General features: G+C 43.8%; 1 protein-coding gene across 2 annotated transcripts in view; it reads left to right on the forward strand.

Moving 5' to 3' along the window:
* Positions 1-240: 240 nt before the first annotated feature.
* Positions 241-15,232, forward strand: part of FSD1L (fibronectin type III and SPRY domain containing 1 like) — a 43,743-nt gene continuing 28,751 nt past the window's right edge. For both annotated transcript variants that reach the window (XM_075931357.1, XM_075931358.1), the window contains exons 1-4: positions 241-391; positions 7,419-7,514; positions 9,115-9,246; positions 12,563-12,664. In XM_075931357.1, coding sequence (XP_075787472.1) covers positions 377-391; positions 7,419-7,514; positions 9,115-9,246; positions 12,563-12,664 — 345 coding nt within the window. In that variant the 5' untranslated portion in view covers positions 241-376. The remainder of the gene's footprint in view (positions 392-7,418; positions 7,515-9,114; positions 9,247-12,562; positions 12,665-15,232) is intronic.

Genomic DNA, 15,232 nt, shown 5'->3' on the forward strand with positions numbered 1-15,232 from the left:
ATCGCACCCACTGCGCAGGCGCCAGCGATATAGCCCCCCCCCCCCCCCACCTCCGCCTCGCTCTCCTGCCCGGAAGGGGAAGCTCCAAGGCGCGTTAGGGGCGGGGCAAGGGCGGGCCCCTCTGTTGGGCGGGGCTTGCCGGAAGGCCTTGCATGGCTATTGGACGGGCCGGAAAGGGGCGGTGCGCGCTGCCCGGGAAAGGGCGGGCACGCTGTGCGCGCATGGAAAACGGGAGGGAGGGGGTTTTGTGGGGGCACGGGACTGCGCACGCGTCGACGGCGGCTGTGGGCGGAGCCTCTTTTCCCTGCTGTGAGCGACTTTGCTCCGCGGCGGGCTGGGCCACTGGGGTCTCGGCGCGCGCTGCGGCTGCCTCGCGATGGACGCGCAGAAAGTGAGTGAGCGCCTCCCCCCCCCCCCCCGGGGTGAGAGTGGGGGCGGGGCGGGGAGGTGTGTGGGGGGGGGAGGACTGTAGGGGGGAGGATGCTGCTGCAAGGTGGGGGGGAGCATGGGGGGGTAGGGGGGAGGAGTGTGGGGGGGAGGAGGATGCTGCAAGGTGGGGGAGGTGTGTGTGGGGGTAGTGGGGGGAGCATGGGGGGTAGGGGGGAGGAGTGTGGGGGGGAGGAGGATGCTGCAAGGTGGGGGAGGTGTGTGTGGGGGTAGTGGGGGGAGCATGGGGGTAGGGGGGAGGAGTGTGTGGGGGGAGGAGGATGCTGCAAGGTGGGGGGGAGGTGTGTGTGGGGGTAGTGGGGGGAGCATGGGGGGTAGGGGGGAGGAGTGTGTGGGGGGAGGAGGATGCTGCAAGATGGGGGGAGGAGGAGTGTGTGAAGGGGGGCTGGGTGGGGTGAAGGGCAGACGCATGGGGGTGGGGACAGAAGAGTGAGTGGGGAGGCTGTGTGGGGGGGGGCAGAGGAGTGTGTAAGGGAGGAGGTGGGGTGGGGGGCTGTGTGGGGTGGGAGGCTGCATGGGGTGGGGGGCAGAGGAATGTGTGTGGGGGGTGGGGTGAGCTAACTTCCTCTTCCAGCGAACCGTGGGGTGAGTGTGGGATTGGCTGTTTATGATTTCAGTCTTGGGGCGGGGGAAGTGTCCGATGTTGTGTTTTTTGTTTGGTTTTCAATAAAAAGCTTTTTGCTGCATGGAAAATCTCCGTGGCAGCCTCAGGAAACTGCTGTGTAAGTGCTGGGTATTGTCAGCATCACCCTTGAGGCTGGCTTTGAAGCTGCCATTAGATGAGAGGACAGAAGGTGCCTGGAGCAGGCTGGATCCTCTGGGAACTGTTGGTTTGGGCCTTTGGGTCCTATAGGCAGGAATAATGCTGAGTTGGGTGGGAGAGGGTGGCATGCAGCTGCACAAAGTTGCTTCCATTATATGTGTTTAATTTAAAATCTTAGTGGCAGGGCATTTCTTTTTCTCCTTTTCTGTTTGCCTAACATTTGTAGGTTTTGGAGGAGGCTTTTTCGCTGAGAGGTGGTACGAAAACTATAACTGAGAAGAAATTCACCTGGGATGTATAGTGATGGGGAGGGAAGCAGGATACATGCCCATCACTTCCAGGGAAGTAGCAGGTTTCCCTGTGCAGGGGTTCTCAACCTTTTTCTTACTTAACACCCTCACCCCCAACATGCTATAAAAAATTCCACACTCCATCTGTGCCACAACAAATGTCTTTCTGCATATCCTGTAGGGATGCCAGAAATTGTTCAATGATCATTAACTGCAACAATTCTTAGTGGTTACATGATTATTCAATGTTCCCTGTGTGCTGGGCCAACAGCCACTGCACTCCCAGCCCCACTCCCAGGGAGCCCCCTGCTATCTTGTGCTGCTGCTGCCTCTCTATCAGAGGCAGCAGCACGGGGTGGCAGACAGCTCCTCTGTACACTCTATTTAAAAATTGAACTGGCAAGCTAGGACTGAGCCAGCCTGCTAGTCCGAGTTTTGAATGTTAAGCATGTTGCGGGTGGTGGTGGTTGTGGTTAGCCAGAACCATTAACCAATAAGCTATTGCTAATGCTAACATCCCTAATATCCTGTAGGTAAAAGCCATCCGCAGCTTTAGGAGGTAGCAAGCAAGGCAATTGCTCTGAAGTCCAATGCCCCAGGAGGTCCCACAACAAAGTTGGCTTCAGCCATGAAGTAGGTCTCAGGCTTCTGCTTTCTTCCTTGGCCACCAGTGACTTGAATTCTGGCCTTGGTTTATGTTGGTGATCCCCCTGAAACCTGCTTGTGGCCTTCCAAAGGTCCTTGCAGGGGGTTCCTCATTGAGAATTTGCTTGTTCTTGTGAGAAAATAGAACAATGTTTAGGAAGTAGAGGGAAAACTACTTATCAGTTACTTAACATACTGCAAAATGAGCAAATTTAAGAGATAGCTACTATGAAGAAAATGCTGGGAAAATAAATAGTAACTGTTGTATAATGTTCTGATTCTTCCTACAGCAGGGATGTAAAAGTTGTGAACCAACAAATGTAAATCTTGGGCTTAGCAAAAATTTTTAATCTCGTTTGTCGGGATGTTAATTAAATGTTTACAATTACTGAACATTTTATAAAACAGTATTGTGGAATAGATTTTATTGTGCACTTTGGTCACTAGTAATTAGATTGTTGACATAGGTGAACTCATCTATTTACTGTTAATGTGAAACTGCCTTGAAGGGGACGAATTAAACTCCTTATATATTTTAAAATGTGGGTGTTTGTCTACGTTACCTTCTGTCTCTTTCCTTCCTTATCCTGCACCCAGTCAAATTAATAAGTCACATCTCTGTGGGTCAGGGGACTGGGCTGTGCGGTGGGGAAGCAGAAGATCAGTAAGTAATCTTGTCCCAACTTTATGGGTCCCTGGCCAGGTGTCTGGAAGGATTTTTTTCCTGCCTTCTCACCTAACTACCAGTAGCCCAGATACACTGGAGCTGTTTGCTATAAGTTGTACCCTGAATTCCACACACCTCTTGTCTGCATGATTAAGCTTATTAGTACTTTGAAATGCAGATGAGAAATGCTACTGCAACTGGTTGTTACCCTGAGTCAGTCTACCACTGAGCTAGTTTATTCTATGAGATGCTGGTTCAAGAGGTAGGGGGTGAACTTCTGTAACTCTGTGCCTTGTTAGATTTTCTGTAAAATTGAACCTCCATCCCCCTTTAGTTGCTGAAGGGGTGAAGGAACTCTCCTCTCCTCTCCCCCCTGCTGTCCCCATATCAAGCAGTGGGAGTGTGGGAGAGGACCTCTGCTATTCTACTGATTCTCCCAATCTTGAGTAGTGGCTTCTGCTTTACCCTTTTCCACAGCCGTTGTATTTTGGGTGGCCCTTTCCAGTGCCTGCCTCTGCTGGTCAGAGCTTTTCCAAACAATATTGTTCATATGACTTGTTTCACTGCTGCCCAAAGAGTCCTGCATAGTATCCTTAAAAGTGACTAAGGATATTGTTAATCTCCTTTTGGTACTGCTTGAAGATATGAACAGTAACAGAAATATTACACCTGTCTTCACACTTCAAGGTGGCATTATATTGGTTGATGCTTGGTTCCCATTTGTATAATTAACTTTGAAACCTCATTTTTAAATCAAAGATTTTGCAAAGGTCCCAATTGGGAGTAGGTGCCCATACTTGCCAGGGCCAACTGAAATTTATTGAATAGTACTTGAGGTGTTCACTTGCTACGTGTCATAACAGTGCATATAATTGAAATGTACTTAAGAAAGGACATATGTAACTGTAAATGCTGGATAGGTCCTTGCTCTTTATTGTAAGATTTCTAACTTCAGTCTGCATGGTGGAAATGAATATGTAGTACTAAAGTTAATGGGAACAGTACCCTATTTTCTCATTACCTATTTAAAAAAGTCTTGTCATGTATTACTATGTACCTGTAGAATGACAAACTTGATTGAGATTTTTAGATGCGCAAAATGTATTGTCTTATTCCTTTTGTTAATCCCATCTATTAGTCTGAGAGTGCTGTCTCTTCAGAGTGCTCTGCTCAATAGTATATCCATCCAGTTTTGCACAACTCATTCTAACATGTTATTCTTTATGCCGTCCAACTGTGATGTTTTGGGGGATCATCCAAACCAGTAAATCGGGTGGGGAGTCTCAGGCCTGGGGGCTGGATGCTTGCCTGGATCCGGAAATGCTTGCCTGGATTTGGCCCCCAAGGCTCAGCATTGGGGAGCCCACACTGGTGCTCCAGCCACCCACCCACAGGGCTGGAGCACACACAATCTACTAGCCTGCTCCTCCCCACGCCCGCTCTCCCAGGCTCTGGTGTGTAAGGGAAACTTGGGTAGTGTCTGTCTTCTCACTTTGCTTCTTTCTTGTGTGCAGACCCGACTGATTCCCCCTCCCACTCCATGTGTCAGTGGCCCCCTAACCAAAAAAGGTTCCCCATTCCTGCAGTGAAGTGTCACCTGTAACCTTGGGTGCTTCTGTGCTCTGCAACTTCGACTTAGAGACCTGACACTAGCAGTCTTTTTAAAGAACAGTGACTTAACCCTGGCTTCCTCCAGCTTTGCTATTCCATGCAGGGTGATTCCACCTGCCCCTCTGATCCTGAGTCTACCCAAAACAATCTCCCATGAAGTGCTCAGCCTTTCTCATTGTGAAACTTGGAAAACCTTAGCAACTTTGCTGCTACTTCAGAGAGAGAATCCACAGCCCCCAGCAATACAGTTAAACTGCCCTAACCATTGGGCTACGTCTACACTGGCACCCTTTTCCGGAAATGCTTAAAACGGAACAGTTTTCCGTTATAAGTATTTCCGGAAAAAGTGCATCTACATTGGCAGGATGCTTTTCCGGAAAAGCGCTTTTCCTGGAAAAGCGTCCATGCCAATGTAGATGCGCTTTTCCGCAAAAAAGCCCCAATCGTCATTTTCGCGATTGGGGCTTTTTTGCAGAAAAGAAATATGTGCTGTCTACACTGGCCCTCTTCTGGAACAGTTTTCCAGAAAAGGACTTTTGCCCAAACGGGAGCAGCATAGTTTTTCTGGAAAAGCACTGATGATTTTACAGTAGATCGTCAGTGCTTTTCCGGAAAAGCAAGCGGCCAGTGTAGACAGCTGGCAAGTTATTCTGGAAAAGCAGCTGATTTTCCGGAATAAGTGGCCAGTGTAGACACAGCCTTGGTGTAGACAGTTTTAACTCTACTCAATGTAGCTGCTGCCTCTTGGGAAGGTGGACTAACTGTGCTGATGGGAGATACCCTCCTGTTGGCATACTAGCATCTTCGTTGAAGACTGCAGCACCTCTTACGTATAAACCTGTCCCATTTTCCTGCAGTCCATCTTAATGAAACTGGACAGCAGGAGAGGTGTGGGAGCTGCCTGTCTTCGGAGGTAAGCTGCAGTCTATTTCATCTTGCATCTCATTTGGAAAATATTTGCAAACAAAATACTAAATGCTGACTTCTAGCTCTTGACATTGATGTGTTGGGGCCCTAACACCTGCCAAGGACAGCTTTCCACTCCGTTAGTGGATGTTTCCATCTTGTTTTTTCACCATTATGAAAAATAGATGGTTAAGTGTGAAGTTAGCTGGACTTCATGCTATTCCTTCCTGCATGATGAAACTGTAACCTTGAAAGGTTTGGGATTTTTGTACTACTTTCTGACAGTCTTGCTGATGGTTAGTTTATTCTCCCTTGTTTCTCCCCCCATTAGTCCTAACCTTAGGATCACAATCTTGTTTGAGGGGCTTACTGTTACCATGCCTATTTTTTACTTGCTAGGATTGTATTTGACTTTCTAAGTAATAGTCAAATATAGACCTTTACCCTCAGACTCTTATTGTACATGGCTATAAAATGTTTTTCAAATGGCAGAGCCAATGGGATCTAATAAATCCAAGTCAAAAAAGGATTGGGAGTTTTCTGATTCATCCGTACTGACAGTGATGCTTATAGGATCTAAGGCTTAGCTCTGGGTTTGTCTGACACAAGCACAATTGCTCCTGGCCAGTAGTGAACCAGAAAGCAGCTGGTCAGATTAAATTGAGGGAATAACTTAAAAACCTTGCCTATAATATTCCTTTATAATGTTAACCAGCTGAAAACCTTGTTAACCAAATGGTAGGAAATACATTCATAACAGGATTTTGAGGAAAGTAAGGGATCCTAGTACACGTCACCAGAACAATTTGACTGGCCTTAGTGAATTTTAGAAATAGAAATCAGCAAGTGTGCTGTTCCAGACAATTAACCAGAGTAGTATTTCATGGCTGCCTCATGGTAACTTGATAGGTGTAGAGATTATCTTTCCAAATTTGAAATTTGGAAGGATTTTTCTAAGGGCCTTCTGGCAGGAACCATTGAGTATTGATTGCTGATTCTTCAGTGTTGTATCTCATTAAAATCCTCAGTACAGGTAGGTGGATGCTAGTGTAATTCAGGTCTTTGTGTTCTCCCTGGCTTACCATATAATATACAGTAAACTTCCGATAATCCAGCACCTTTAGGACCCAGGGGGTGCCAGATTATCAGATACGCTGGACTATTGGAAGGGGGGCCTATGAGGGATCTTGGGGAACTCTGGGGCAGAGCAGCTGGGGTGCTGCCAGGTTGGTCCCGCAGCGCCGAGGGGTGCATCCCCCGCACTTCACCCAAGTCAGCCACTGCTGAAATTGACCAGCAACTGACTCTGGGAAGCCCGACTTCCCTGAGTCAGCCGCTGGTCAGTTTCAGCAGTGGCTGAATTGGAGAATCCGGGGGCAGAGCAGCTCCAATTGTCCGGCTGCCCGAAGCACTTCCAGGTTCCAGATGGTGCCGGACCATCAGGAGTGCTGGACCATTGGATGCCGGACCACTGGAGTTTTACTGTACTGTTGAACTGGATTTTGGAATAACCTCTAAAACTGGTGGGATGGTGTCTGGTATTCCATGAGGTTCATCCGTAGGCTTGTTTTGAGGTAGTTACCCAATTCCAAGGCTTTTTAAAATAATGCTGATGAGCTTTAAAATGACAGACTATTGGTGAGGTGAGAAATAACGCATTCCCTCTGAAATGGTAGAATGAAATAAGGATGCGATTGGGAAGAATGTTTCACTAGTTGCTTATATATCAGTTTCTGTAGACAACAGATTTTGTAATTTGATTTTGTAATTTTTTTATAAAGTGTAAACTTAAAATAAAGAAAAACCTTATACTTTGGTGGAACACCTTTTGACTTCTCCCATCTTTGACTGCTCTTGGCCTTCCTAGCTGTCACAACTATTATTTTGAAACAAAACTGTCATTTTACATTTGGACTCGAATCCATGTTTATCTGGTCCTTGTGGTGCTGCGATGGGAAGTGGTTATAGGTGGGCAAGGTTTTCGTTAGATACTATATAAACATTCTTCGGCATGTCAAATGACTTGAAATTGCTCAGGTTTATAATCTTAATACAAATATTAAATTCTCTTCAATTTCTTTAATTCTAGGAAGCTCTGCAAAGGATTATCTCTACTCTGGCAAACAAAAATGATGAAATCCAGAACTTTATAGACACACTGAACCATACATTAAAAGGTGTTCAGGTACATGTATTAATACATCTGAAAATATTACACTTTATCATGCGATGAAGTGGAGAGATGGAAGTGGATATCCAATTGAGTCAGACTGGGATTATTTATTTTCAGTTAAAAAGGTTCTTGTTGCGGAAGGAGCTGCTATTGACAACTCTTCAACCGCTTTCCATTTTGGTTTTTTTTTTTCCTGTTTATGGATAATTCTGATCTTGAAAGTAAAATGCAAGTAGAAGTTAAGTTCTGAAACTAAAATGCTGTGACTAGACTCTTCTATAGGGAAGAGTCTAAGTTTACTTTGAAGTTTCTGGCAGTTTTTTGATATGAAAATTGTGGTAGCTGGAATTATGTAAACTTTTCTTGCTGAATCCAGCTCATTCTTCTGAAAAGCCAATCTTCATCTCACATGTTGATACTCAGACCAAAGAAATCTCAACACTTGTCTTGCTTTTCAAGTTAATGCTCTTATATCAGTAAAATAGGGGATGACAAATTGTCAGGCTTGTGTTTATTCCTGTTGATTCTAAAACAAAGAATAACTTTATTTCTCCATTGTCTGGTGCTTTTACATCTGTATAGTGGTCTCTGCGCAGCATTGATATGCTTTTAAATACAGTAAATCTAAAAGCAAGTTTCTTAAATGGTGGCAAATGAAACCAATTGCTGCTCTTGTAGTCCATAAAGTTATGGACTACTAGTCTTTTCTGTATGCGAGTTTGAGACTTGTATAAGTGAGGGGCTTTGTACTAGTGAATAAATCTCACACACCTGCATATTGTGAAGGATTCTATATGTAGCATTGCTGAGTAGGGATGTTAAAATGTGTGTATTTGTAAACATGTGGCCACTGAAATTTTCAATGTTTACATGCGGGGGAGGAGGGGAAGGGAGGAGCTGGTGCTCGCAGGGAGCCAGCTTTTAAGCTGGATTCCCATGTGTACTGGCTGTTGCCTGCTTCCCGCTTGCAGTGCTGCCTATGAATCGGAGGCAGCAGTGCGGGAGTGGGAGGGAGTGATGGAGGAGTGCTTTGTGTAACAGTTACACGTTCAATATCCCTGTTGCTGACACAACTAACTGGTGACCTGTAATGCTCTGAATTGGCCATTCTTAACTCAGGGGGCACATCATCCCAACTAGCATATAGTTGCAGCCCCACTCAGGTGTGCACTGAAGACAGCAAGGACAGGGCTGGCTACCCAGCTCCACAGAGCAAGGTTGAGGTCTGGGCTGCTGCCTGGCCCTCATGCCTAGCACCTGACTTTCACCTACTCTGGAGGGAGCACTGGGTAGTGGGTACTGGGCATGGGTGGGTGAGGGGAAGAGGTTAGATGGAGGCACTGTGGTTCTCAACTTGCACATAACACTTTGTGGGCTTCATATGCAGTCTACAATGATAAATAGCCTAAAAACCTATGCCCTGAAATAGCTAGTGTGCTTAAGAAGTTCACCATATCAAACTGCATTGTGATTAGCAAATTTTGATGAGGTGGGATATCATGACAGCATTCAGAGTGATGGCAAATTTTAGTGGAGGGGAAAGCTTTCATTCAGAAGACTGATCTGCATCACTCCTTGCACAACTGAAACACAATTGCAATTCTCTTCTCAGGCTAATTCTTCTAATGTAATTGCTGAACTGGATGAGGAATTTGATGGACTGTATTCTATACTGGATGAGATGAAGGAAAGTATGACCAACAGTATTAAGCAAGAACAAGCTCATAAATCTCAAGAACTACAGGTAACTACATGCTTCTGACGTACTAAAGAAGTAATTATAATTAGCTAGTTTCAATCTCGCTGCAAAAGATTTTTGCAGCAAGTATTTATAACACAAATTTACTCCTAGCTAAGGAGTATTTCATTAAGTACTTGTATGGTTTCCATTGCATGAGTCCCACAGATTTTTAAATTTAACTTGCATGGATGTTGAGTATAAGGAAATTCTTTTACTCCCCATTTTACTGATGGAATTGAGGTGCACAGGAGCTGACATGCCAGCTGGGACTTGACGTGGGTAACATCTACTTACTGATCTATACTTCTTCCTTGCTCTTCACACTTCAGGAGTTGTCACCTCATACTTGCTTAGTAGAAATTTGTCGCTACTCGATGTGTGTTTTTTCTGAAGTGTTGGATTACTGATTCTTGTATAAAAGCAAGATTCTTATATCCTACTCTGTGTAGGAAACTCTTTGGGAGTGGGTGTGCGAAGAATATGAACAAAAGAGCTGACACTTTGAACGGGGCATCGACTTTGTATTTTTTCAATAGTTTGTCACCGAAAGTGATTAATTCTTTTGAAAATGTAAACATTGGCATATGTTGCAAGGGACTATGAGTATCTTAAAAAAGTCCTATTTAACACTGAAATTGCTTTGAAGAACACTCCAATGTGAATGAATGGTATCCTTATTTTTCCTTTATTTTGAAAATGTTTACCTTTTCTCTTCACCCTCCCTCTCTGAAAGGCTTCCCTCCCCTTATTCCTTGCTCTCTCTTTCTATTTTGTTCAGTCATAGAGTTTTAGTATAAATTTCTGTGTTTGCTTCAGGGGCTTATTCACTGGTAATATTCAAACTTAAAGGTTTGGAAGCTAAACCTGGTTAAAATTGTATAAAAGCAGTTTGCAGAGTACACAGGAAAGATTGTGCCCCACATCTTCTGGTTTATTCTGTAGCACTGCAATGAAATAATGGAGTTGGAAGACCATTGTGGGTATTAATGTGCAAATGAGCACATCAGCTCCTCAACTTTTGTTCCTGAACTCTTGCAAATAGACTCTGACAAGGGCACTTGATGTGCCGCCTTGTCCTTACTCATTATGTACTTCTAGCTCCCTCGTAGCAGTACTGGTGTTGGAGTGCTGAAAGCAAGCTGAGAGGTTTTGACATGCAGGCTCTTCCTATGTGCTTCTCAAGGGAACACTGTAAATTTCCCACCAAATATAAGAACTGGTGTTGTCATTCAGACTTTTTTTAGTTTTAAAATAAGTTGTTAGGCTCTGGACTGGAACTTGGGTAACTAGTGCTTGAGAACAAAGGGTTTTGAAACTGGCCTGGCTGACACTCTAGATAGCGTTACCCAAACTATCGGCCGCAGCCTGTTACTGGGCCACGTGAAAAAAATACCGGGCCTCATTGTGGCTGCTGGGAGGGAAGCAGAGTGGGGTGGGCTGGGAGGGGGTGGTGGGGAACTGGTCACCTGGAAGCAGGGTTGGGGCAGTGGGGCTGTCCCGTGGAGATCGGGCGAGCAGGCGGTGAAAGCAGGGCTGTCGCGCGGAGATCCGGGCAGGCCGGCGGGTGGCGAAAGCAGGGTTGGACAGGAGCTGGGGGCGAGGGGGGGCCTGGCTCGGGGAGATCAGGAGGAGGAGGAGGACAGGAGAACCAGCTGCCGGAAGCAGGGCTGGACAGGGGCAGCAGGGGGAGGGGGGGGTCGTCGGGGGAGCGGGCATACCTTATTATTATTTGGGCATACCTTAATTGATTAAATTACTCAGGTCTGCATGCTGGACTTCATTAGCTAACAAAGCACTATCTCAGCTGTACAAAAGTACAGCTGAAATAATGGTCACTCAATGGTATATTAACTGGCTGTGACTCTTCATAGGCATTAAAGAAGCAATATCTTCTAATTTTACTGTCACCAGGGAGTGTTTGTGCTGTATTTAGAGGTAGCCTACTTGTCTGTTGGGAGAATTACCTATTCCGTGTTTTTAAATGGGAAGAACTAGTAAGTTGTACAGTCAGCATATAATTTGTAGGTTCATTAAGAATAACACTGCTGTGTAACAGGAATATAATTTTTAATGGTCTTCTAAAGTTAGTGGCAGCTGAAGAATTTTGAACTGCATTATAGTTCCAGGCTTTAAACTGCACCCTGCTCGCTTTAAAACCTGTGCGAGGCTAGAGGAAACCCCTACTTGTTTGTAGGGCATACTATCCAAATGTCAGTCATTTATAACTGACATGGCTCCTTCCATTCCCAAATACCGGTGCATCCTCTAATATTAGTATCTGCCTGGTAACGGTTATTTTGAACTGTTTAGAGATTCCCTTAGCTAAACGTTGCTATTGAGATGTCTGCTTTTATGGCATTTTGGCAACATTATGCAATGTTGTACAGGGTAGATAAAGCTTGAGTTATCAGCAACAGTCACGTGTGAGCCAGTGGACAGAAGCAATTTTGACTGGAAGGAGGTTGCATTAATCTCAACATGTGCTTCAGAAAGACGGTTAACTTGGATTCTAAATTGTTTTTTATAATCCTTACCTAAACTCTAGCTGGATTCAGCCTCTTACTTTGCAAAAACTAGCTACATTTGTGTCGTGTTTTAAGGGCATAGGTGTCCCCCCTCTAGAAAGAGACAAGTTCTGTATTGTGCAAACTTTTTGGCTTGCCACTGGAAGCTATTCAGGGAATAGACTTAATATATTTGCTGTACGGTATCAGACGATCTCTTGGGCACTTGGGCTGTATGCCTTGATCTCAAAGGTAAGTAGCATTTTACAGATAGAGGAAATGATATGGATTTAAATGACCACCGGTGAAACAATTTGATGGCCGAGCTGGGACAGAGCTTATGCCTCCTGTACCCTACACTTTGGCCTACAGTTAAGACCTCTTCAAATGGTAGTTTGTACTCTGTAGAGTATATCTGCAATATTGAACCAAAATTAAAACTGGAAAAGCATGATTGCAGCCATATCGAAAACTGTAATATACGCATTTATTTATTTGGCACACACATCATACAATATTTAGTATAGTGAAAGGTGTAGTGTATACATCCATTGGGCTTTACAGCTGCCACCCAACAAATTATTTGCTTCTTAGTTTCATAGGGCATAGTAAACATCCTGAAGTTTTAGCTCTAGAAACTTATTTAGCAAAGATGTGTCCTGTGAAGAAGGATGCCAAAGCCCTTGAGTGACAGAGCTGATTCTTAGTACCACTTTATAATGCAGCTGGGGTAAATGTCCAAGTTCTGTGGTTCATACTAGTAGTCCATCTTAGCCACTTTTAAAATATGAAACTTTTCTGTTTTCTCACTCTAGAATCAACTTAGCCAATGCAGTAATGCCCTGGAGAATTCTGAAGAATTATTAGAATATGCTGCACGGTCACTGGACATAAAGGACCCTGAGGAGTTCTCAAAGGTAGAAAATTGAACTGATGTGAATAAGGAAAATGCAGTTCTAGTTTTTATTCACTTGAGTGGGATTTCATCATAAACCTGATATTGCAAACTGCTTAGCGTAACAGTTGGAGAGGAGTCTGGAAAAGTGGCACTATGGCCAGAGGCTCTAGCTAAGTTGACGGTCACAAAGGTGAAAAATCAATAGCCAGATTAGTGTACTTTAGAATGAAAACATCCTCGTATTGATCTTTGTTCTCCTTATTTCGATGGAATATCACATTGGGATGCAACAGTGACAGCCACTGTCCTTTGATATAATTGAGGTTTAAAATCTTTCTTTAGCATCTGTAAGCTCCCCAGGGCAATTTCACCTGTATGCCTTGTGGACCTTCTAATGTGTGTATTGTACAAGTCTTCAGCACAGTGAGTCCTGACACCGTTTGAACAACTCAGTGTAGCTAATACAAACATATGTATATTACCATTAACAAACCAGAATTGAATGGGGAAAACGCACCAAGGGGGAGAGGCATGGAAACACAACTAGATAACTGGACTGCCAGCATTTTACCAGTTAAGAGAGCCTCTGACCTGTTACCATACTTGACTTCGTCAGTGTCATGCACCATGTTTGTTTTTTGTACTAACAATGCAGTGAGCTACATCAAATCCAAACCCAATTACTTGTCTACTGCCATTTTAATTTTCACTAGGTAATGAGGGTACTGGAAATCTCCTCTTCAAGAGACAGTAGAAGTTCTAGCTTCTCCTTCTCCTCCTGAAACCTATTTGCTTAATTTGCACTGAAGGCCTGGCCATGTAAAGCTAAACATCTAGTACTTAAATCTGGGGAGTCTAATACATGCTGGCTTTATGACTGGTCTTGACTTTTTAAAATCTGACCCAGTTTTAAGTTCTTAAGACGTATTGAACTTAAAGCTAGAATTAGAGTTAATGGCTACCATGCAGACTTTATTAATGGAAATCTTTTTCATACTGTGCTAAGTATAATGACCACTTCGGCATTTTAGATCAAAATCTGTTGTAAAGATACTAGTCAGCTGTAATCTAGTATTTGTACCTTGCACTGTTAGCTTGGGCTGCAGTCTCAACTTCAGCTCTGTGAGCACAGGCCTGCATGGGCTATAGGGCTCCGTTTGCCTCACTATTATGGTCTGTACTGCTACAGCTATGACAGTGGATTTTTTTTATTTCATTGAGCTTTACTAACTGAAAGAGGAGGCAAGGGGGGACGACACGGGGCAGCTGTCCCTACCTTTTGACGTACTCATGTTTAATATTAAAAGTACAGCAAAAATGGCACACACTTAATTGCAGTGTTCAAGAACCAATATTTTGGAATTGCTTTGAATCCAGATGCATTTTTAGTTAACCCTTAATTTAAAAAAAATCCACTTATGAAATCCCTTGAAGTAGGGCTGACTTGTAAGCATGTATTATCTCCACAGTGTTCTATCAAATTTGCAAAAGTTCTTGCCTGCATCTGTTGTGGACACTGTTTGTTGTAGACACCATGGTTGCATGCTTTAGCTTATTTTTAGGTTAAAACTGCTATACTATAATTAGGCTTGAGAGGAATCCATTTTTCAGACTATCATGAATATCGGGCCTCTGGTATCTACCGTGAAATCTTTCTTGTATAGCCATCAGACTGAAAAACCACTTGCTTAACGTAAGCATGTTCCTATACAGAATTCCACTCCAATGTGGAGATATTGGCTGAGAAACAGTAAAAAATTATCTACACAAAATTAGTACACTACCTGGTAGGACTGTGCAGTGTGAGTACTTGGCTAAATGTTAATGGTGAAGCACTGCAAATCTCTGCATCTGTAGTAACAGTATATGATCTTTGCAGAACTCTTTCTTTTAGCTGTGGCATATTGGTTGGTAAAGCAGTGTCAAGACTGGTTCCATGGACATCAAGCTACTGCCTGTGATGCATCTCTAAAATTTCTCTAAGTGTTCATTATATGAAATGTGGACAATACAGTGACAAATATTCACGCCATTGCAATTTTGTGATCCTTATACAGGGCACAGCTTTTAAATTTATTGCCTTATATCCACAAAGTAAAATACTTAGACTATCATGTGGCTGCCATCAGTAATTATTGGCTACAATATTTGTGAACCATAGCAATAGTCTCAGTAGAACTTCATTTGAATGTTATCATGGTCCTGTTTCAGCTAAAGATGGTTGAAATGACTCACTTCATTCATGTACAGCAGTATGAAGTTGAGTTAGTACTGATTTCTGCTCACTGGCCAGTCAAGAATAGGCAAAGATGTTTCTTGCAAGTTTCCTATTTAATTTTTAGACCCAGATTGCATTAGATCATAGCTTAAATACATCGTCTAAATTTACATGTCCCTTCAGGCGACACTGGTGAATTGATACAAGTCACTATTTTGACAAACTATCTGTTCATGTTCCTCACTATGTACAGATGTACTGTTTTGTATGGCTTGCCAGCTAAGAAGTTAAGCTTTCAGTAAGATGTAGAATCCCTTAACACAAGAAACAATCTATTTTCACTTGCATGGAGATAGCTGTTTTCAAGTT

Source organism: Pelodiscus sinensis, chromosome 6 (genome assembly GCF_049634645.1).
Source record: "Pelodiscus sinensis isolate JC-2024 chromosome 6, ASM4963464v1, whole genome shotgun sequence".
NCBI lineage: Eukaryota > Metazoa > Chordata > Testudines > Trionychidae > Pelodiscus > Pelodiscus sinensis.